This window comes from Astatotilapia calliptera, chromosome 1 (assembly GCF_900246225.1).
Source record: "Astatotilapia calliptera chromosome 1, fAstCal1.2, whole genome shotgun sequence".
In the NCBI taxonomy this organism is placed as follows: Eukaryota; Metazoa; Chordata; class Actinopteri; order Cichliformes; family Cichlidae; genus Astatotilapia; species Astatotilapia calliptera.
In genome coordinates this window covers 18,723,503-18,747,906 of record NC_039302.1, presented here as the reverse complement: position 1 = coordinate 18,747,906, position 24,404 = coordinate 18,723,503, and the positions used below count along the sequence as shown (strand labels likewise).

Sequence of the window (24,404 nt, the reverse complement as noted above, 5' to 3'; positions counted from 1 at the left end):
GTCACAGTTACCACACACTGCAGCGATTTCCTCCCTTTTCAGTTAGAAGATTAAAAATAATGCCTTTTGTGGCACAGGCAGCTTGTTAGAAGTAAAGACATTTAGAGAAAGCCATTTTTCTTTGTTGTTTACAGATGATTGGAATTAATGACAGCACTGAGCTGTGTTTCATCCAAAGGGGGAAAAGTAAAGTGAGGTCACGAAGGAATCTGCCAAAAATGTCTGTAATCTCTGGTTTAATAAAACAAGGATCATGCAGTGGAAATGTGAGAAAAACAAAGCGTGGTAATGGAGCATGGCAGCAGCTGTCATTTTGGGTGGGGACTGTGAGGCATGCATGATCTGATATCTCACAATTGATTTCCATACCCTGTTTCACATGTTTCTGTACATGTTTAATATTTTTATTCATTATTTCCACATTTGTGTGTGCAGCTAAGAAAAATCTTGTATCAAAAAGTATTTTTGATACCGATACCTAATATCGGATCGGTCCATCTCTAATATAGTGTAGGGTTGGGCGATATGTAAAAAATTTCCAACTGACAATCGTCAATCCAATAATCGACGATGGGCAATATATTCGCGCATGCACAGACCTTTTGATGGGCGGAGCAATGTAATCATGCACAGACTGATTTGCACGTGTACAACACAGAAGTCCGAACATGGACAAACTAATTTCCATAAAAAACATTAGGACTGTCAGCGTTAACGCGGTCATCACGATTAACGCGATTAAAATTTTTAACACAATCAACCCATCTGAGGCGCAGAATGAACGAACTTTGGACAAACTGCCCGAAAAACGTTGATAGAGACATTTCAGGGATTTTGACTCAGTCTGTGCTCCAGATGGGTTAATTGTTAATCGGTGATGACGGCGCGTTAACACTGACAGCACTAAAAAATATATATAAAGTCGCCAATTTGGGATGAAAGAGGCAAACTTAAGGATGGAACCAAAGTGGTGTGCCGCTTGTGCAGACGTATTGTTCGAGTAAAGTACTCAAGCAAGACTAACTTGCATGAGCACGTACGTGTCCACCATCCGGCTGAGTATGCTAGGCTATCACCAGAGTCTGCAGGTCCATCAACAAGCATTTGGGCGCACTCTGAGGATGGTGCATTTGCTCGCAGATGAAAGAGGGTGCTGTTAAAACAGCGTTATTATTTTTTTTTTTGACTGCTTCTATTAGCTCCATCATTATTAGCAAGCTTACTCATGGGCAAATAAATAAATAACTTGTCCTTGGAAAAACGATAGTCGATATATATTCGTCACCCAACCCTCATATAGTGCCAATCTAAACTCAACCCTACACAATCTTAGAAAGACATGATGTAGGAGTTTTGATAGATGCTCTTACTTTGCTTTCACATAAAGACACTGTGGCATGCCAAAGCTGTAAATCATGTGGATGTAGTAATTAAACTGTTACTAATATTACTACAGTGACTGCTCAAAATGTCTTTTCTGAAAAAGGCTACTGTCTCCTTCCTCCTGACGTTTTCCTTCCTTTAGTCACGTTTTTTTTGTTTTAGTGTTGTGTTTGCCTGAAGAGCCCCTGCACATATTTGGCCGGATTATCTTAAAATACCTTTTCTTATGATAGCATCACACAGTTGCTGCAGGTTTCTCGGCTCCACATTCATGACGTGAATCTCCCGTTCCACCACATCCCAGGGGTGCTCTTTTGGATAGAGATCTGGTGACGGTGGAGGTTATTTGACTACAGTGAACTCATTGTTATGTTCAAGGAACCAGTTTGAAATAATTTGATCTTCGTGACATGGTCCATTTTCCTACTGGAAGCAGCCATCAGGAGGTGGACATGGTCAGCAACAATACTCAGGTAGTTTGTGGTAAACAATGCTCAGTTGGTACTAACGCAGGCGTCGGCAGCCTTCAACATCAAAGGAACCTTTATAGAAACACAGGCGGTTGACGGAGGACAGATGTAATGGGAGAGAATAAATTAATACATATAGTATATGTACTAATGGGGTTACGGTTAACCCTAATTATAACCCATGGCTCACCAGCCACAGGTTGCCAACCTCTGAATTAAGGAGACCAAAGTATGCCAAGAAAATATCCCCCACACCATTACAGCTTGACAAAGGCCTGCAGTGTTGATACAAAGCAGGATGGATGTTGTGTGTCATATTGTTTACACCAAATTCTGACCCTATCATTCAGATGATGCAGTAAAAATCAAGACCAGACCTGACTCTCTTGTCCAATTTTGGTGAGCCAGTGGAGCCTTCGTTTATTGTTCAGGTTCGCTGCGGATGTCTGCTGCTGTAGTCCATCTGCTTCGAGGTTCAACGCGTTGTGCATTGATGATTGATGATGCTCCTTTGCATACCTTAGTTATAACCAGTGATCATTTGAGTTGCTGGTGCCTTTCTGTCAGGTCGAAGCAGTCTGACCTCTAGCATCAACAAGACATTTTCACAAAAAGACTGACAGTGCCGCCCACTGAAGCTCTTTTTCAGACCATCCGCTGTAAATGCTAGTGATGGTTGCGTTGAATGTTTAAAAATCCAGGAGTCTGTGAAATACTCAGACTAACCTGTCTGGGCAGGCTGTTGCTTCCAGCTGTTCCTAGAAGGCTTTTGTCTTAGTTCATTACATAAGTGCACCATCAGAAAGCAGCAAAGTCTATCCATAAGCATCTCCAACACAAAAATAAATCAAATGACATTGTAGTCCTCACTTCAGATAGGTGAGGTCTCACAGTTTAATCATTCCTTGATCCGTTGACTGAATATTTTCAAAATTGTGTAAAGATGTGTTCCTGTTTTTCAGAACCCGTAGAACAACAAGAGCATGTCATTTATCTTGTCCTGAGTAATACTGCTTTAGTAAGCCTTCTGCAGGACTTTCCATAATTGTGTAATAAAGCTGTGATGAATGCTCACCTAAAAGGCACCTATTGTATAAATGAGAGGCTTCAGTCCCAATAAACCACACATTTAGATGGTAAATGGTCTGTATTTGTATAGCGCTTTTCTAGTCCCTAAGGACCCCAAAGCACTTTACACAACCAGTCATCCACCCATTCACACACACATTCACACACTGGTGATGGCAAGCCACATTGTAGCCACAGCCGAAGTTTGATTTGTTGCAATAAAGTGTAACAGTCCAGTACCATTGTTGCATGAGAAAAGGTTTTCCAAGTTTCCAAATAATTTCCATTGTAACAGTCTTGAAAGAGTCTCCTAAGCAGGAATTTTTGCAATTTTGATATAAAATGATTCAAAGATAAATGAGTTTCTATTTTTTGTTTTCATTTAAGTCAGAGTCTAAGCACACTTTAATCAATGATGCACATTTCTCACTGTGGGGAAAAAACTTTTCCTTTTGCACTACAAGCCAAACTTTGGGTAAAAATTATCCCTCCTCTGTTCAGACAGTGCACTTTAAAGACTGTTAGTTCAAGGTTAGGAGTCAGACATTGGTCAAGTTCCTGTTTGATATTCTTGGCCAGACTTTGGCAGGCTCACAGTGTGTTCATGCTTACAGTGGCACTGTCCCCACGGCCTTCGAGTCTCCAGGTCGGGTAATGTGGGAAGCTTTCTCTCTCTCTCGCGCTCTCTCGCTTTCGCTCTCAGCTCATGTCCCTGAAGCTGCTGGATAGAGACCGTGTTTATTCTTATGGCTGGCCATATAATTCACACTAAAACCCTATGTTATTGACCCAAATTCTCTATTAAGTTGTTTTGCTTTCCCCTCAGCTTATCCCTCTCCTGAATGTTTTGCTCACACTAAAACGGTGTAAATATTACAGAATGTCTAGTCTAAATCATGCATGTCATTTGGCCTGTGCAGGTAAATTTTATTTAAATGCCTCGCAGCCTTTGGACAGCGTGGGTTTATCAGGAGATGAACGGGTGTCATTGATGCATGGAAGTGTTATTCTGCCCTTTTACTGCCCCACCTGATCCCTTTCTCCTGACATTTGAATGTGTCGCCAGATTAAATGCCTCCGCGTGGGGGAAAATGCAGATTGAATGCAGCAGCCGTTTGAAAACCCAAACACAAGACTGGATGACTTGCACAACAAGAGCACTTGACTGTTAGCATTCTTTCATCCAGAGTTTATGCCTGGAGGCATTTGGCAGCTCGTTCTGTCAAACTGCTCTCCACTTTGTCCCCACAAGGAAGATGACGTACTCCGTGACCCCTGACTATCTCCAAAATGCCTCACCGTATCTGTGTTTTCATTTTTCTTTTGGAACATTTATGTTACTTGTACATTGTGTTTTTGCACAGTTGTGGATGCCACGATAGGCATGTTTATTAGTATGACTGTCGGCATGTGTTTCTTTGTTTGTTTGACTTGAATACGCTATTTGAAGGCAGGCTTTTAGACGCTTCACGACTTTAGTAGCTCTCCTCGCAATGCGCGCACTCGTGCAAGAATTGCAAAAGTCGGAGATGGATTGTGTTCGGGTCAAGCGTGCATTCTCACTCAAGGCTGCTCCAGAAATGATGATTGTTTTTATATCAACAGTTCAGGAATGCTATGAATTCTTCCAAAGCCCGTAAATAATGTTGCTGCCCCGAAGCTGACGATGTATCAGATATAGCAGTCTGCATGCAAATGCGTCCTCCCTTCAGCGACAACATTCACCATCTCAGAGACAGCGGACATGCATAACGCTGCATGGCTGAGGCGGTTATCAATCATATTATGAACCTCTGGATAAAATCAGAGTTCAAAGTGGGATTCTAAATCCTGATAGCCTAATTACTGTGACTTGTGCACGGCTTTTTCTCCTTTCTGTCTCCCCTTGTGTTTTTTTATTTTGTTTTTTTCAGCTTGTTTTTACCAAGCCCTGCATTCCTCCTCTTCACCGATCACACAGCCAGATGGGGCTAATAGTGGTATGCTCCCTCCTTCCCTTCATCTTTGCTTCCTTCTATTCTTTCCTCCTCCCTTTCCTTTCTTTTCTCCTTCCCTTTTCCCTTCCTCCTTGCACATCTGTCTGGTGCTTTACAAATGAGTAAGAGCCAACCTGGGTCGAAATGACCTACAAAACTCCTGATAAGTCAAGAAAGTACAGCCACTAACAAATCGCACACACTCGGACCCTCCTACACAAACTACACACTCCCTCGCAGCATCTCTTGCAAGACACTGACAAAGGCTAGCACACAGTACCATCTAGGGGGCTGCTATTCTGTTCCTATTTGTCAGTATTTATTTATAGCTGTGATCAATTTAGCTCTGCGGAAACAGTTTATCTACACGTGTTCTCATAATGACATCCTAATGTTGTCTACAAGTATGTCTTCCGGCAGCTTGCATTTAAGCGTCAGGTGAAATCTGTGTCTAGTACGAGTGGTTTAAATGGAAGGAGAGGTAAACTGTGTGTCATAGTGCTGAGGCATCATTTAGGAACAGTTGATGGCAAGGCCCTGCAGGAAGAGCTGTTACAAATGGAAAATACAAGGATTGGACCCCCTTTTGCCTTCAAAACAGAGAGTTTGGTCCATATTAAACTGTTTGACAACATCAAACATTTGCTGAAGATTTGTCAACTGCACATCCATGATGTGAATCTCCTGTTCCACCCCAGTCCAAAGTCACTCTATTGGAGTACAGTGTCATGTTCAGGAAATTAGTTTGAGATCATTTGAACTTTGTGGCATCACAAGATGGTACGCTGTGGTCATAAAGGGATGGATAAGTGTGGCAAGAAAATATACCTGACAACATGACACCAGCAGCAGCCTTAAACCATTGTTTACGTCCATAAACAAGCCTGGTTCTGCCGGAAGTTTCTTCTTGTTAAAAGAGCGTTTTTCCTTCCCACTGTCGCCAAAGCGCTTGTTCATAGGGGGTGATATGACTGTTGGGTTTTTCTCCGTATGTATTATTGTAGGGTCTACCTTACAATATAAAGCGCCGTGAGGTGACTGCTGTTGTGATTTGGGACTGTATAAATAAAACTGAATTGAATTGAACTGAATAACATGCCATGTACCAGCAGAAATTAAGTCTCATCAGACATCAATCTTCTGTTTTGGTAGCCTCAGTTTCCCGTTCTTAGGTGATGATGGTGCATTGGTTTTATACTTCTGTTGCCCGTCTGCTTGTTGTTCATTCAGAGATGCTCTTACCTTAGTTTTAACAGGTGAATTACTTGACGTTACTCTTGTGTTTCTGTCAGCTCGAGGCAATCTGACCTCAAGTTGGCAGACTGACTCCAGACATTTACTAGTAAACACTAGTGATAGTTGTGTGGGAAATTCTCAGTTCATCAGCAGTTCAGCAAAGTCATTTAATTCACCTTTGTGCCCATTTCTGATCCTCCATCTGAACCTCAGCATGTCGTCTTGACCATGCCTACAGGCCTCAGTGTTTATTTTTATGCCATGAGATTGACTAATTTAGATATTTGAGTTAACAGCAGTTGAACAGGTGGAATGACGTGGTCAGTGAGTGTATATCTTAATATCATATCAGTTCTTTCATTGCATGGTATATCCTGCCTCTTTAATCTGTGGGGCTGAAGGTACCTGTGGAGACACAAAGAAATGCCCCAACCAGTGCGGGATCTGCACTACCACTGCAGAGCTGCACTATATAACTGCAGTATTCATGGTTTGAGTCAATGTAAAATGATGCACCTAAAACATTAAATAAAGGGTAAAAAGCTACAACAACAACAGCTGACCTTTAGTAACCTACACTGTTATTTCACATTCTTGTTCTAAATTGTGATCATTTGAATCTGTCTTGGCCTCTGTCATCAGCCAGCAGGATGTTATTGCTTCTTATTTTAAACACCTTGAAAACTCATGAAAATCTGCTGCGCTCAGCAGAGTCATGTTTCCCAAAAAAGCGGTTTCATTTGGGTAATCTAATATTAGACGAGCGGAGGAGGGCTCGGCTTCGGTTGTGTGTCAACATGTCAGAATGATTCTTTCTTTCAAGAGGTTTAACCTACACATTTTTTAAACAGTAAGACATATCTGCCAGCTCTTCTTCAATTACATGTGTTATTAAGGCGGAAAAACACATTTGTCTGAATTATGAAGAAAAACCGCTGACCTGTTAACACCCATAAACCGCTAACAAGACACAGCTCCAGAAAGACTTGCGTTATCAGTGCTATGTGCTTGCAGCTGCGGGCATTAGCTCCCAGCTCTCCTGGCTTCTGGCTTCTGGCCCATTTCACTGGGAATAAAACTGTTTTGGTTCTGTCTGTTATAATTACAGTAACCCCCACCTCCAAAGTTCTCATCCTTCAAAGGCAAACTATAAAGTGATAATAGAAACCACCGTGTTGTGTCCGGCTCAGGGGGAGGGTTCAGAAGCTAATCTAATAAAAGCCTTCAGCCTTACATATGGCTGTCAGACTTTGAAGGGAGGTGGACGGTTGTGGGCGGTTGGTTTGTGATGATAATTTAATGGCACGCCGTGCTTGTATTTGGATCGTGTTGTTCGTGGCGTGATTGATTTATTTTTTTGCTTCCCCACCACTTCCAGCGTGGTTAAACATGTGTTATTACAGTACAGTGTGCAGCAACGTTCATGTCTTGTGCTGAGGACGGTACAGTATGTTCAGAATCTGTTTTTGTAAGCAGCAGGTGATTCACTGCTTGGGCTACACTAGTGAAAAACAACAACACTGTTTTTCACTAGTGTAGGCACAAGAACGTGTGCTGCTTCATCAGTAGGAGTTGTTATCTGTTTAAGAAGTTATATCTCCAATAATGCATGCAGGATATTTTAGCTCAGGCTGGGGGAGCGTTTGTATTTATCTTCAGGAGAACAAAAAGAGAAACGTTTAGGCTCTAGACCTGAGTCCAATGTGTATTTTCATGGCTTGATAATTGTGTTTATGCAGTAAGAAGTCTTGAACCACACAAAATTATAATGATTTATTGAAACCTGTTTAAACATACTTTGAAAAAACAGTAAATCAGGCAAAAACAGAGTCTGTACAGTTCTAACAAGCACGAAAGAATCACCAGCTTTATGCTTGAACACAGCCTGAACTCTTAGGTAAACTTTTTTTGTAATTTCTTTAGTAGTGGCCTTCAGGAATACATCGCCAGATTTATTGAAAGACATTTAAAGCTCTTCTTTGGATGTTTGCTGCCTTTTTTAAATTCCATTCTCTCTCAAAATGATCCCTCACTGCTGCGGTAATGATGAGATCTCCATTCTGGGGAGACCACACCATGACTGATGGTGTTCACTTGAGCGTTTATTTCTATCTAGGTTTGCTTTTACACCATTGTCTGTGTGTTTGGAATCATTGTTCGATTGAAAATTGAAGGTGTTCTTCAATTCTTCTGAAAAATACTGAAAAAGCAGCCAGTGTCCAAAGAAAAGTTTTGATAGCTTTTCAGAAAGCTGGGGAACTATTGCTCAAGAGCACTTTACAAATTCCAAGAAAGTCTGCCTCTTTAGGGTTGATTCAAGACTTTTGCCGAGTACCGCAGATGATTTGCGTCCCCGCTTTGATTTCCATCAGAATTTAAAATGAAGTTGTGTGCCTTTGTTTGGCTGTGGAGCCACATGCTCCAGTGTGTTTGTCCTCACGGGGGGTGAAAAAGGATTTGATTGACTTTGTCAGGTTTTTAGTTGATACATGAATTCAATTTTATGAAAACAGGAAATGCAGTTGCTGTCCTAACATATATTTAATTGTAAACAATGAGACTGTCATTCGTTGTTTTTAAGCCCGACAGTCAAACATCTGGTGAGTGTCTTTTACTGTCGGAGCTGACATAAACTTTTTTTTTCTATCCTTTTTTTGTTTGTTTTAGGTTGTTTTTTATGTTTTTACTCCATCAGTCAGTCATTTAATAACCCCCAAGATTTAAATTCACGAGGGCTCTTTTCTCTTTCTACACAAGATCGCGTGTCTACACAAACATACAGTGTCGGTCACAAATCCAGTGAAAAATCAGCCCCACATAGAAAACTAACCACCAAACAGCCTGCTGTGTAATCTTGCTTCTTTTCTCTTTTTTTGTCCACATTGTCCTCACTGTGTGATCTCCGTTTTGCCTTGTAGAAGTTGGCTCCGGGAGTGAACCAGTTTGCCTACACCTGCATACAGGACCATCCCATCTGGACCAACCAGCAGTTCTGGGAAGCCACTTTCTACAGCGAAGTACAGAGCCAGATCCGAGCCCTTTATCTTAACACCCCGGAGGAAAAGGGGGGCGTCACCGCCACGTTAAAGGTAAAACAGGGATAGGAGGGACTGTTGCACATTTTGTAACAATTTTAAGTCTATTAAACTAAAAATCAGAGTGAGAAAATAATTTTATTATAATTTATTACTAATATGTAATTTTCAAGCAAATATCCGAATATAAATGCAAAATAATGCTTTTCAAAGCAATCTTGGTTTTAAGTAGCTCAACAAACCATGACATTTGGCTTCTTTAGCAAAGTTACATTCAAAGACAGTATGAATGTCAAAACAAGTTTTTGAGCAGGCTGTTAAGATGTTTATTTTCTGCTTCTACCTCCTTTAGGATGCCGGTGCCGTGCCTGCAGCGGACCGAGATGAAGAGCAGACAGCCATGGACCTAGCAGCAGAGCAGCTGCGTTTATGGCCCAGTCTGAGCAAAGACAAGCAGCAGGAGCTCGTGAAGAACGAGGAGAGCACCGTGTTCAGCCAGGCCATCCACTACGCGAGCCTCATGGTTTACCTGCTGGTGCCTTTGGACAGCAGCAAGAACAAGCTGCTGCGCAACACCCCTGCAACTGACTGGGAGAGCGGCAGTAACAGCATTGTGACAAACAGGTCAGGAGAGCGGTTTAACATCTTAAACCCGACTGCAACCTTTTTAATGTCTTTTGGCTTGTTCTGCATTTGCAAGGTAGAGCGATTAGTCTTATCTGGAAGGAAACTTCCATGTTGGGTTTCATGATTTGGGAGTATCTGTGCTTCTCTTAATAAGGTGATGATAAGCATGTGGGTGGATGTGGCAGAGCTTGCGGTCTACATGATACCTTCCTATTTAGCCAAATGGATCGCAGCTCCCCTTCTGTTTCCGGACCACATCCATCCTGTGGGCTCACATCGCTACTGCACGAAACAAGTGTGCGGCTCATTTACTTCTGCTGGAAACTTTAAAACCATCAGGTTGTCTTATACTGGAGCTACGCTGTACTCACCCAAACCAAACAAATTAAGAGTGGGAGTGATTTCCTATGTTCTATACCAACTGTGGAGACAATTAAACAGGGGAAGATCCCCTTCTTAAATGTCTTGCCCTGAAAACCGAAGGGTATTCATGTAGATTTTCTTGTTGTCATTTCTTGTTTAACTGAAGGTCAGGAGGATGTAGCTTTTTGCAGTTTTTTATATTATGTTCCTAATTGCACAAGAACACAATGTCGCTATTTTATAATGTGTTTTGTTTCTATTTATAATAAGATGAGAGAAAAGCTGCAGCCAAGAATGTATTTATGTGGAAAAGTTCTTTCAATTTCTTTTGCTTTCACCCCAGACATGTTTGCTTCCCACAGAGGACATTTGGATTTCATCACTTAGTATTTGTGCATCCAAAAGGAAAGTTGCATCAGTTTCTCATGTGAAACATTCTCCTTGGATAATAGAGTCTGAGCCAGCGATCCAGGCATCAGCACTCAGCTCATGCCAGGCTGCAAATCACTCTCACCTTCACTGCTCTTTAGCACAGTGCATGTTTAAATCCATGTCTGTCAGCACACAACTCTCACATCTAGGATCAGATCTCCTCCTGGGCATGGTGGCTTGACCTTTCTCATTTTCATTGTGTCATCGTGTGTGTTTGCAGCATTGCTGGCAGTGTGGCAGAGAGCTTTGATACTGAAAGTGGGTTTGAGGACTCGGAAAACAGCGACGTCGCCAACTCTGTGGTTCGGTTTGTGGCCCGCTTCATCGATAAGGTGTGCACAGAGAGCGGCGTGACACAGGAGCACATTAAGAGCCTGCACAGCATGATCCCAGGTACAGCACTAACTGTATTTATTCACTCTCTGTCACCACCCTGATTCCCTCAGCTGTATTCAGAGTAAAACCTTCGATTTGTGTTTTCTCAGCTCAGGCCAACAGCAACAGAGGCCTGTGAGCTCATTAAACTCCTGGCATGTCAAAACCTGTAAATACACATCCTGATAGAAAGCACACACATGCATGTGTGTGTGTGTGTGTGTGTGTGTACACATGGTAACTGACCCCAGCTTCTGACCTACAGGCATTGTAGCTATGCAGATTGAGGCGCTGGAGGCGGTTCACCGCGAGAGCAGGAGGTTACCTCCTATTCAGAAGGTGAGTGCTGTTTCTCACTAAGCTGCTGGGACTCTATGCTACATAGACCCAGCAGCTGTATATACAGTATTTATGCAGCTACATTCACATGAAAAAGTCTTCAAATGATTAAAACTAAATACACTTTTACTGCCTCCATAGGAATTAGGAGGGTAAACAGCAGCCAGATGCTGCTAATCAAATGCACTTGATTAATTGATCATCAGCAGTTGATTCAGACAAAGCAATGCTCAGAGAGAGTGCAAAAGACCCAAGAGCTACAGCTCACACTGTGCAGGCCTTAGTTAGCACATTCAAAGTTAATGACAGTACAATTAGGGGGGAAAACTGATCAAGTAGTTTCCAGGAGAAAGCCTAGAGTCATCTGTCTAATAGCCAAGCCTTAGATCAATTGGGGCAGACCTTTTTTTTAGATCCAATTCATTCCATTTATAATAATAACCTATAGAGAACTTGACCCATATTATTGCAAGTTACTACAAATGGGTGAGGAGTCCACTGGTAACACACTTAAAAATTCGCTTTCATAGTTTGTTAATTTAAGTTTTCATCACATACTTATCATCTAACAACAGGCGCAAGCTAAAAGTTATATTCCAAAAGAACTCGTTGAACAGGCAAATATGAAAAAGCAGATCACATCTGAGGCATCTGGTTCTATGTCATAGACTGTATTTAAAAGATGGGTATAGCCTTCCTTAAATCCTGCAGTTTCACCACTGGCCAGCAGGGGGTGAATCTTTTGATTGCAAAATAAAATCAAATTGTACAAAAGTCTATCGACTGCTACTTGTTTAAGACCTCAGTAAACACTTTCCTGATGGCGTGTCTGGTTTCTTAGTGAGCTCTGCCCCGCCATGGTTAATAGCTGACGTCACTATGGCTGTAGCTCAGGAGGTAGAGGAGGTCATCTACTGATCGGAAGGTTGGTGGTTTGATCCCTGGCTCCCCCGCTCTGCATGCCAAATATCCTTGAGCAAGATACTAACCCCATGTTGCTTTCCGATGCATCCATCAGGGTATGAATGTGCGTGAATGTTAGCTAGAAAGCGCTTAAAAGCATAGAAGAAAGTGCTTGTGTGAATGGGTGAGAGAATCAGTCCATTTACCATTTACTGTGGCGATGGTTATATTTTATATATATACTCTATGCTTTATTGATAACTGAGAAAAATAAATCTGGATTACTTGACATAATGCTTCCATCCATCCAGTCCATTGTCCTCCTCCGCTTATCTAAATCGGGGTTACAGAGGGGAGCATGCTATAGCTGAAACAGGATGAAAGGTCTTCAGTCTGTGCAGAGCTAACACAGACAACCACAGACTAATTTTAAACACTGTATTCTTCTGCACTGTTGACTTAATGAAGACTTTTACTCATGTCTCTTAGTTTAGTCCACGTGCTCAGTTTGGTCTGGTTTGCTGCAACTCTGCATCCAGCTAATGTCATCCAGTGTTTTCCAGATATCATCACGCTTTCATATTTTACCACTTAGTCTTTTGGACCTCGCTCTACCACACGCCTGCCAGCTTTTGATAAATCACACAATTATACATGCATTAAAACATTATGCCAATGCTGCTTAGGGAGCAACCTGGACACAGCGGAGAGCTGTCTGTCTGCTGCAGCTTTTGGTTAGCTACTCACATGTTTATGTGTCGGATAAGGCTTCCATCTTGGGCTGCGAGCATCATGCCAAAACATGCTGAAAGTGTGTAAACAACACCGACTCTGGCTTTGTGACAAGTCTGAATAGTAGTAATGGCAGCAATAACCCTAAAGAAGGAAAGCAGTGCATGCTTTTAAGGTGCAGCAACAATAAGCAGCCGAGCTCGCAGCAGTAATGAGGTGCAGAGGGACTTTCTTCTTGGTCTCGCTGTTCATTCGAGGACAAGAAGCTATTATCTCCTGGCTGGAGCTTCGTTCCCACAGGTCAGCTGTGGCCTTAATGGGAAATGTTGTGAATGATCTAACGTCCCTCCTCGTGCACATTTGTGACAATGGAACAACTGAGTGTTTCTGCTGACTGTGGAGGCCAGAAGGAGCTGAAGCAGCGCAGGGTGCAGACCTGACTGTTGACTTACAGTGGGGCAAAAAAGTATTTAGTCAGCCACCGATTGTGCAAGTTCCCCCACCTAAAATGATGACAGAGGTCAGTAATTTGCACCAGAGGTACACTTCAACTGTGAGAGACAGAATGTGAAAAAAAAAATCCATGAATCCACATGGTAGGATTTGTAAAGAATTTATTCGTAAATCAGGGTGGAAAATAAGTATTTGGTCAATAACAAAAATACAACTCAATACTTTGTAACATAACCTTTGTTGGCAACAACAGAGGTCAAACGTTTACTATAGGTCTTTACCAGGTTTGCACACACAGTAGCTGGTATTTTGGCCCATTCCTCCATGCAGATCTTCTCGAGAGCAGTGATGTTTTGGGGCTGTCGCCAAGCAACACGGACTTTCAACTCCCGCCACAGATTTTCTATGGGGTTGAGGTCTGGAGACTGGCTAGGCCACTCCAGGACTTTCAAATGCTTCTTACGGAGCCACTCCTTTGTTGCCCGGGCGGTGTGTTTTGGATCATTGTCATGTTGGAAGACCCAGCCTCGTTTCATCTTCAAAGTTCTCACTGATGGAAGGAGGTTTTGGCTCAAAATCTCACGATACATGGCCCCATTCATTCTGTCCTTAACACGGATCAGTCGTCCTGTCCCCTTGGCAGAAAAACAGCCCCATAGCATGATGTTTCCACCCCCATGCTTCACAGTAGGTATGGTGTTCTTGGGATGCAACTCAGTATTCTTCTTCCTCCAAACACGACGAGTTGAGTTTATACCAAAAAGTTCTACTTTGGTTTCATCTGACCACATGACATTCTCCCAATCCTCTGCTGTATCATCCATGTGCTCTCTGGCAAACTTCAGACGGGCCTGGACATGCACTGGCTTCAGCAGCGGAACACGTCTGGCACTGCGGGATTTGATTCCCTGCCGTTGTAGTGTGTTACTGATGGTGACCTTTGTTACTTTGGTCCCAGCTCTCTGCAGGTCATTCACCAGGTCCCCCCGTGTGGTTCTGGGATCTTTGCTCACCGTTCTCATGATCATTTTGACCCCACGGGATGAGATCTTGCGTGGAGCCCCAGATCGAGGGAGATTATCAGTGGTCTTGTATGTCTTCCATTTTCTGATGATTGCTCCCACAGTTGATTTTTTCACACCAAGCTGCTTGCCTATTGTAGATTCACTCTTCCCAGTCTGGTGCAGGTCTACAATACTTTTCCTGGTGTCCTTCGAAAGCTCTTTGGTCTTGGCCATGGCGGAGTTTGGAGTCTGACTGTTTGAGGCTGTGGACAGGTGTCTTTTATACAGATGATGAGTTCAAACAGGTGCCATTCATACAGGTAACGAGTGGGGGACAGAAAAGCTTCTTACAGAAGACGTTACAGGTCTGTGAGAGCCAGAGATTTTCCTTGTTTGAGGTGACCAAATACTTATTTTCCACCCTGATTTACGAATAAATTCTTTACAAATCCTACCATGTGGATTCATGGATTTTTTTTTCACATTCTGTCTCTCACAGTTGAAGTGTACCTCTGGTGCAAATTATTGACCTCTGTCATCATTTTAAGTGGGGGAACTTGCACAATCGGTGGCTGACTAAATACTTTTTTGCCCCACTGTATAGTAGATACTGCTTTAGTAGATACTCGGCAGCCAGTTAATTATCAAGCAAATTGCGAAACAAAGACATGAGTCAGTCGCATGCGTCTCTGGGAAAGCGAGTTTAAACCGAAACTAATTTCAGCCATTGCAGCTGAATCAGCATTCGCACAAAAATGTAAGGTATTTACTGTTAAAAGACGCCGCTTATACAAGTATGTGTTCCAACGTAACATTAGTGCACCTTTTTATTGTTGTTGTTTTTTATTGCAAAAGGATTAAAAGAGGGAACAGAATGTACTGTGTATCAGCTGCTTTTTGAATTATATGATTACAAAGGTCTGTTGTGATGCACTTTTTTTCACCTATAGAACATCAGTCAGTTTCCAGATGTTGAGGACATAAAGTGAAAACCAGTCCTTACTCGGTTCAGTGAGCTGCATAAAACAGAAACATTTTCACTTAAAAAGTAGATCATGAGTTTTTCAGGAGAGTAGAAATGGTAAATTGGCCTCCGCAGAGAGTAGGAATTTGTTTTTGTTGGATGTTTAATTTCTGAACGCCGTTTGATGACTAGTGTGCTTGCAAGATGTGTGGGGTGTTTTTTCTTTTTTATTCAATGATGACGTTTGTGCGTAGCTTAAGTTTGTCCAAGAAATTCATGCGGTGCTGTGATTTGACATTATGAAGACAAATTGATTTCAGTGACGCACATGCGCTTAATTTTGAGCACCTTGTTGTCAATGAAAAATGTCTAAATTGGATCTCGCATGTGTTTGTAGACGTGATGGGTTATTATGCTTTTACCTTTCAGCCTAAGATTCTGCGTCCAGCGCTGCTTCCTGGAGAAGAGTTGGTTGCGGAGGGGCTGCGGGTGCTTCTGGACCCCAATGGCAGGGAGGAGGCCACAGGGGGCCTCCTTGGGGGCCCGCACATCTTGCCAGCAGAGGGAGCTCTGTTTCTCACCACGTACCGCGTCATCTTTAAAGGCATCCCACATGATCCACTGGGTGAGTACAAAAACAGTCTCAATAAAATGGAAAAATACTCATATGTTTTGTTTTTATTGGCTAATTTTCAGTGTTAAACTAAAAAAGCAAAAGTCTGTTTTGTCAGTAAGGGGCATCGGATACTAACCCAAATCCTGATGAGTTGAGACGCTGTTTAAAATGTAAGCAGAATGCAGTGATTTACAAATTTCTTAATCTCGTATTTTAATCACAACAGAACATAAAAAAACATCAAATGTTTAAAAAGACTGAATCTGAATTTGATGGCAGCAACATGTCTCAAGAAATCACTGTGTAGCATCCACTCTTCTTTTAACCACAGAGCATTGAGGCAACTGTTGTGGTGATTCATTGGTATATAAATAAAACTGAACTGAATCTAATTGAATCCATAAATGTCTGGGAACTGAGGAGAGCAGCTCCTGAACTTTTGGAAGAGGAATGTTGTCCCATTGTTGTCTGATATAACCTTCTAGCTGCTCAGCAGTCCTGGGTCTTCTTTGTCTTCTTTCATTTGATGATGCACCAAATGTTTTCACTTGGTGAAAGGTCTGGACTGCAGGCAAGCCAGTTCAGCACACACGTCTTTTACCATGAAGCCATGTTTTTGTAATAGAAGCAGTTTAGTGTTCCCTGAAAAATATGTACTCTGGATCGGAGCATATGTTGCTCTAAAACCTGTATATACCTTTCAGCACGGATGGCACCTGTCCAGATATGTTAGCTGCCATCGGCATTAATGCACCTGAGGGACTGAACATCATGGGCATGCAGTATTGGGGTTGTATGTATAATAACAAGATGCTGGTGTGTTTGTATGCAGTGGGGGAGCAGGCAGTGATCAGAGCTTTCCCAGTGTCCACTCTGACCAAAGAGAAGAAGATCAGCATCCAGAACCAGCTGCAGCAGAACATGCAGGAAGGCCTGCAGCTCCGCTCTGCAACGTTTCAGGTAGACACTGAAGCACGCTTCTCTCAAATTAGCATGAATACACGATGTTCAATTGCTTGGTTGGGAGAGGATGAAGCCTGAAGCTTAATATGTGGTACTCAAATATTATTTCACATTATTTTATGAACTGGATCTCGTTCGTTACTCGGTGAGCTGCAAAAGATTCTAAAAAAAAAAAGAAGCACATCACAAACTAAAAGATTGGACAACTAATTACACCGTAACATTCGGTGTGGCACATCATTATAATTTTCAGCCAAGCATGTGTTTTTACTCTTTGGATGTACCGTTGTAAAAATTTTATGGCTCATTCCTGTCTTTTTACTGCCAGGGATGATGGAAGTGAGTGCGGGTCACTTGAGTTGTGTGGCCATCTCTGCAGTTTTTATTGTGCTGTTCTGTGCGTGTACGTGTCTGTGCAGAAACCATATGTGGGCAGATTGGTACAGATGAGCAAATCTCTTAAATCAACTTGCCGAAGTGCGTCACGATGCCCCACCGTATAAAAAACACTGTGACATCATCCATTGATTGGTTTGTGGTGGCATGCATTTTTGGTCTTTTGGCATTTTGTTCTGTGTTGGAGCCAGAAGTCACCAGATATGTATGAGAAGTTAAATAACTCTCCGTAGCTTGGTTATCAAAGTGCAATTACAGTTAATTAGTGCTAAATAATAAAATTTTATTCACCAAAACTAAAGCACAACTTCTGGGGTGGATTCTTAGTTCAAGTAAACACACAGCAGTCCGTATTATGTGTAAGATTATGTATTTAAAATGGCCCCAAAGGCACAAACAGCACAAACATGGTCTAGAGGTTAAGTGCACTGACTGAACTTAGGTCAGATTAGTGTCATTGTCACTCTTTCCTCGTGAGTTTATGGTCTCAGTTGCTCGTTTTACCTCTTTTTTTTAATACAACCTGAAGTTCTTCTTGTAAATTGAGGTCCTTGTTGGAGTAAACATAAATGATAAAGCAGCATTTTTTGCTTCATTTTTCACCGTTGCAGTTTGCACTTGAAATGCTGTATTTGAATCGTTGCTTGTGTGATTAAGCAGTCTGTTTAACCAACTGTCTTTTGCAGCTGATTAAAGTGGCTTTTGATGAGGAGGTGAGCTCAGAGATGGTGGAGATCTTCAGGAAGCACCTGCAGAGAATCCGCTACCCACAGTCCATCTTCAGCTCCTTTGCATTTGCTGCAGGACAAACAGCACCTCAGCTAATCCTTCCAAAGCAAAAAGAGAGAAACACTGGGTTCAGGTTTGTAGTGCGTGCCAGCTCACCGAGCGTTGTTTCCGTGCATGAATCACACAGTCTCACACATGGTTATCTGAGATATTGTTATGAGTGGGTTTTGATGCCACAGTAAATCATTTCTGCTCTGTACTCCTCGCAGAACACTGTCAAAGACGATTGTCAAGGGAGCAAAGAGGGCTGGAAAGATCACCATGGGCCGAGGTAGCCAGCCCTCGCTGAAGAAGAATGACAGAGGCAGCAGAATGACCTGGCATGAAGATGACGATATTTCAAGTGAGAAGCGACATATTTTAATGTGGTGACTTTTGGACGTGGAAGAATGGGAAAGGGGGGAAAAACAAACTGAAGAAAATGCTGTTTGTGTTGTAGTATCGGACGATGGTGAGCCGCCACCCAGCAGCACTTTGAGAGCTTCGGAGAAGTCCACCATGGAGCAGCTTGTGGAGCAGTCGTGCTTCCGTGACTACCAGCGTCTGGGAATGGGCACCATCACCGCCAACTCGTCCCGCTCCAAGTCCGGCGAGCAGTTCAGGATCACGGCCGTGAACAGACTCTACTCGCTGTGCCGCAGGTACACCGCCTCTCGCCTAGAGGTTGTCTTATTTACCCTACATGTGCTGATGTCACCGATTTCATAAGTAGGCAAGCCTGAGAATCTCAAAAGGCCTGCGGAGGGGATGTTTGACTGAATTATTGTTCTTATCTGTGTGCAAAAACACAAACTTCTGCAGGAGGCTTTTTAATTGCGGTCATATTTGTGTGGCTTTGCAGCAGCTCACCGATGTTAGACAGATGTTAACACTTTCTCTCTCTGTGACAGCTACCCGGGACTGCTGGTTGTTCCTCAGGCTGTACAGGACAGCGGTTTACACAAAGTAGCCCGTTGCTTCAGACACAACCGTCTGCCTGTTGTGTGCTGGAAACACCCGCGCACCAAAGCCGTTCTGCTCCGCTCAGGAGGCTTTCATGGCAAGAGTGTAGTGGGGCTGTTCAAGTCACAGAACCCGTCCTCAACAGGTGTGCTTACGTGCTGACAGGCACAGATGTTCTGTTTGTAAATGATTACAGGTTTTCTGATGAAGCAACTAGTGGAAAAAAAAAAATTTTAATGTTCATATAAATCTTCCTTATAAAACTTATCACAAAGTCTGTTATTCAAACAGCTTTTATTATAGAAGTCATTCACTTTTTTTCTCTTTTTAGCCCCTGCCTCATCCTCAGATTCATCCAGTAGTCTTGAACAGGAGAAGTACCTGCAGGCTATTCTGGACTCCATCCCGATCTACTTTAAAATGAATGGAAACAACACCCTGACCAACCGCTCCCTGATAGGCCTCTCGCCAGGTACACTTCAAGAAGATTGTAATGTTCACTGTATATTTTATGTCTCACAAACACCATAAAGGTTCATAATGATTCGTGTTGGTATTTGTTAAAATGCATCTCCTACTTTCTGTCCACTGTGCTGATGGTAGACCCAGTCCCAGTTATGCCGTGGTTTGCATGTTTTATTCTTAATGTATTTTTCAGCCCACATTTTCATCAATTTTAGAACCAAAGAATAGTATATTGACCATTTCCATGGGAAGAAATTAGTGGTAGCTATAATCTGTGAACTCTATCTGAGAACTATCTTTACATTTTTTTGAGGTAGCTCCTTTCATCACCACGGACTCACTGGTTCCAACTTTTAGGCCGAACATTCCTGTGGTTTCACAATTTTAAGATTGGCAACAGCGAGGCTTTTTCAAACTTCTCTCAGTATTCTCAGTGATGTGAGAATCTGACTCCTTTTCCTGTTTCAGTCTCTGACTTAGTGGAGACAAAATGCTTCTGTTCTTTTGATTTCTGAGCCTTAAATCTTCGTCGTAAGTCAAACACCGACGACGTCTCTCTCATTCCATTTTCCCACAAAGGCACACCCATGATCTGTGCCGAGTGCCTGAAATGAGGACATGTACAATAAATGGACGGCTGCCATCAGTGTTATCAGTGAACGTTAAAGGCTGTTGGTCAAACTGTAGGGCATGAGAAAGAGCACAACCTTTTACTTGGGTTGTGGCTGACAGTATGCCGCTTTACAGCGTTTATTGCTCCGTTACACTGACCATAATTGTACTACAATTTTTTTTTCTTGGGGCGGGGGGAACAAGTTCGTTTCAAAAGGGACAAGAGGCCATGCAGAGTTCACGTCTTCAGAAAAACTGCAGACTTGCACTCCACAAAGTTATTTTAGTTTTCTGCGGCTCTGTGTGTTTTTTTCTCAGGTAGTCATTCTCTTCCTTTCTGTGTTCGCTCTGGTCAGCAGTTATTTTTTTACCACCTTATCTTTGTGTGTGTATGAGTGCAATAGGGGAGAGTGACTGTATGGGAGCATTACAGAGTGTGATATTTATTGAAATTAAGAAGGAAATTTTGTACAATGAAAGGTTGTGTAAGAATCAAAGGACAGCCTGAGGTCACTGACCACACAATCCATCTCCTCTGACTTCACCTCCTTCTGCCTGTATCCTGAATAAACTCTATACACACACACGCACACACACACACAAGCACAAATCCTGTGCATGCTTACGATTTAACTGAATTTTCATGTGTTTAAATAACCCGGGTCACATTGATGGTTCTTAATGGGAAAACTGGGATTTAAGTCTGATCAAAAGTTGCTACAATGAGTGATCCTAAAATCAAATTTGATTTAGTTTCTTAGATCTCACTCGTGTCTCACTGTTTACTCCGTGTGTTTGTAATGGACACCTGTGTGCTGTGTGAATGTTTTCCAGGCAGTGAAAGGAGAATATCCAGGATGCCAAAGATGGCTCCTGTCCATTTAGACATCCCATTCTCAAACAGCTTTACTCGAGGAGGTGAGTGGTTTTCTCTGTTTCCTGCTTGGCACTTCATGTGCGTCCTTGCTGCCTGGTGAAATATGAAACACCAGAACTGTTACAATTACATAGTTATTTGAAAGAAAGTGAGCAAACAGGGATTTGTGCTTTCTGCATCTCTTCAGACACACCATACTTTAAGGAGTTGTGATTACAGCGTACATTATGAGTGTTGGGTAACCTCTGAAGCATTACTCCCCAGACTGAAAGCATCAAGCAGCTATTTGCTGGTTATCTTTGGGGCCATCTGTACCTTATAGCTATAAACGTGCATCCAATTTCAACTTCAAGAAATATAATTATGTGAAATTTAAGGATTTATATCTCATAAGAGAAACTTGGGGCTACATTAACTGCATTAACTGTGACCCGTATTTCTTGCCACGTTAGCATTATTGTAACTTATCAAATAAAAGCTTAATGTACCGTCAAAGCTGACACATCGCGATGAGTGCTCGAACTGGAATGTGATTTCTTGAAAACAAAGTGTCCGACGTGTTAGTCAGATGAAGGTCAAATATTTTAAGGCGTCGCTGAAACTGTGAGTCATCTTTTTTTTTTCTTTTTTTTTTGTACCGGTAAATGCCCTAAAAGGATGACACAGGGTTTTACTTAACCCATCGCTATGTAACGCTATGTAACGTCTTCTCTTAAGATCCAGAGGATTTGCCATGCAAAACTGTGCCTTGAACTTCATGTGAATTTAATTACTGTTTTATTTGCATGTGTTATCTGCAAAAGCCCCAAAAAACAAGCTTAAATACGACCCTTTTGTCTTCACGCCATCATTTATAACCAAACCACAAACAATCTTATTCATGCATGCAACCATCATTCACTCGATCATTCGGAATAAATAATAGCCGATCCTCATTTGCATGTTTTAGTCTGTAATCTGAAATCTTTGGTAGGGTTGGTGGTCGTGTTGGTTCATTTGATGTTGACGTGATTTGTGTTTTCCATACCCCCTCGCCCTGTCTCCTCGACAAAACATCCACCCAGTGCTTGAGTACAGAGATAAACTGTTCACTCACTCAAACCAAAAGCCTGCCAGTAAGGAGAAAATCCCTAATCAAGGTATAGTGATATTGTTCTTTCTCTCCTCTGCCAGCACTCATAACAGCACCTCTCGTCTTCTTTAACACTCCTAACCTATGCAAATGCTCACTAACCGCGCCGAGGGTCACAGTGCACTGTGCTGCAAATGCCTCACAAAGACCTTCTGGGACGCAGTGCTAATCTTCACTGACTTTGTGGGCGCTCCTCTGGGAGCTGTGGTTTTTCACAAACCGAAGTGGTGGCTCTAATGTGGTCTTTTCCATTGTTAATGTGTTGGCTCAGCAGGACTAACTGTGGTCAGTCAGCGGCAAGTTAAGGCTGGGGGGGGTGAGCTGTTTGTTATGGCACAACAAATCGTGAATCACACAAAATGAGGCCCCTGCGATCCTGCAGTGTAATAAAGACAGCTTGAATATTCTGTAAGCCTGACTCAAAGGAGTAGGATTTAGTTGACGAGTAAAGATCTGAGATGACAATTCTTAGATATTTTGCATGTTTAGACAAGTGGTGTGTGAGCAACTAGTTATGTGTAGTTTTAATTGGAATAAAGTGCGCTTATATAGAATAAATATGGAGTTAATGATGGTTTTTATGCTTTTCTCTCCAAATTTGAGCACAACATCATACAGCAGGGGTGTCAAACATAAGGTCCGGATTAAAAATCCAATCCAGCCCATTCAATGGTTTTGAAAAATTACATTAAAATTAAATGACAGAAAAGACCCTGTCGCTATCTGATACAGAAATATCATTTCGTTTTTGTCACAATAGGCTCACATTTTTTTAAAAGAGGGCATTTTCTGTGAATTAACAAAAAGTTTCTGTTTAATAATTGAGAGGGCTTTCTGGGACCTACCAGAAGTTTTTCTGTAATTTCGCACAATTACTTCTTAGTAAATAAATAAGCGCTCGTTTTCTACAGCAGCATTTCTTCATAACTCTTAGACGTAGTGTTGAACTTGCAGTTCTTTTATCTCACATTAAGATACCTCAGGGATTAAATGCGTAGTTAAACATCTTTACACTGAAAGGAAGGAGAATTTCACAGGTCTGACCCACTTTAGATCGAAGCATGTGGCCCGCAATCTAAAGTGATTTTGACAATCCCTGCTTACAAACACCTGGAAATCCACCGCCAACGGCAGCAGTGGCCAATATTTTGGGGCTTCCTATTCTGTGCTCATTTTGTTATTTTCGAACATATAAAATAAACTAAATCTAATTAAAGTAAAATCATTTTGTCAGTGGAGCTCAGACTGTAATGGCCCTTGCTTGCGTATGAAAATGCACAATCTGTTTACAGGGTTTACATCTGAACATCTGGGCTGTATTCATTCATTCATGTTTAGTAGTATTTACTAAGATTTAAGATTTCCATCACCTTCTGTCTGCTGGTCAAATCTGTGCTCGTAGTTCTGGGCGACCAGAGTCAAAACGAGCTAGCCGCGTCAAGGACAAGAGCAGTACTTTTTATTACGTTTCATCTTCAGCCTGGAAAAATAATCATTTAGAATTACTGTTCTAACTTTGGGCAAAGCTTATTTAACTGCAGCTTAATGAGGAGACATTTTTAAGATGGGTATTCAAATAGAAATTAACTTTTATTTTTCACTAATTTGATTCAAAAAGTTGCCAAGCAGACTATCTGGAAACTATTACATTTCAGAAGTGACCACCCCAGCAGTGGTGATGACGTGGTTTGATTTCCTGTTTGTCTCTCAATCATAAAAGGTCTAACCAACAGTCAGCAGGTATGTCAGTCAGGTGGGAACAATTACATTGTTGATCTTGTCTGAAGGAAAAGAAAACGGACAGCTTGTGTTCGGTTTTCATTGTAAACTTTAATTACGAAGCCCGTCGGTTTAAACGTGCTGAATCGAGGCGTCGCTGAAACTTCACCAATTTATGCTCTTGTATAATTGACCCGGCTACAGCAGCTGACAGTTGTGGTTTGATAACTCCGCAAGTGCAACTGAAAAAGGCCTGAAAGTGATTATTGTGAAAAATCACGTCCTTCTGGCAGTGGTTCATGCTGCTTGGAAGGCGTTGCATGCTGTTTTCAGAGAAACACCATCTAGACTTGTTGACTTGCTAAAAATTCCAGCACCTTCTGCTTCTAATATCCCAGCACATCCGACTCTCAGAGCAGTCGCTTTGTTCATGGACTGAAGGAATGAAGGTGTTTACATAATAGCCGTTGTACTGCTGTGCATGTAAACGTAGCTCGCATGTCATGCGCTGTTCATCATTCGGTCTTAGTTTG

The 24,404-nt window shown here is 42.1% G+C and overlaps 1 protein-coding gene across 3 annotated transcripts in view; it reads left to right on the top strand.

Annotated features, from left to right (window-relative positions):
- Positions 1 to 24,404, top strand: part of sbf2 (SET binding factor 2) — a 106,101-nt gene that overhangs the window by 65,190 nt on the left and 16,507 nt on the right. For 2 of the 3 annotated variants that reach the window (XM_026167752.1, XM_026167761.1), the window contains 13 exons: positions 9,052 to 9,222; positions 9,521 to 9,792; positions 10,811 to 10,983; positions 11,231 to 11,304; positions 15,790 to 15,985; positions 16,809 to 16,936; positions 18,022 to 18,197; positions 18,334 to 18,467; positions 18,564 to 18,765; positions 19,015 to 19,211; positions 19,398 to 19,538; positions 20,978 to 21,061; positions 22,085 to 22,159. In XM_026167752.1, coding sequence (XP_026023537.1) covers positions 9,052 to 9,222; positions 9,521 to 9,792; positions 10,811 to 10,983; positions 11,231 to 11,304; positions 15,790 to 15,985; positions 16,809 to 16,936; positions 18,022 to 18,197; positions 18,334 to 18,467; positions 18,564 to 18,765; positions 19,015 to 19,211; positions 19,398 to 19,538; positions 20,978 to 21,061; positions 22,085 to 22,159 — 2,023 coding nt within the window. The remainder of the gene's footprint in view (positions 1 to 9,051; positions 9,223 to 9,520; positions 9,793 to 10,810; positions 10,984 to 11,230; positions 11,305 to 15,789; positions 15,986 to 16,808; positions 16,937 to 18,021; positions 18,198 to 18,333; positions 18,468 to 18,563; positions 18,766 to 19,014; positions 19,212 to 19,397; positions 19,539 to 20,977; positions 21,062 to 22,084; positions 22,160 to 24,404) is intronic. The other variant, XM_026167769.1, reaches the window with a different exon arrangement.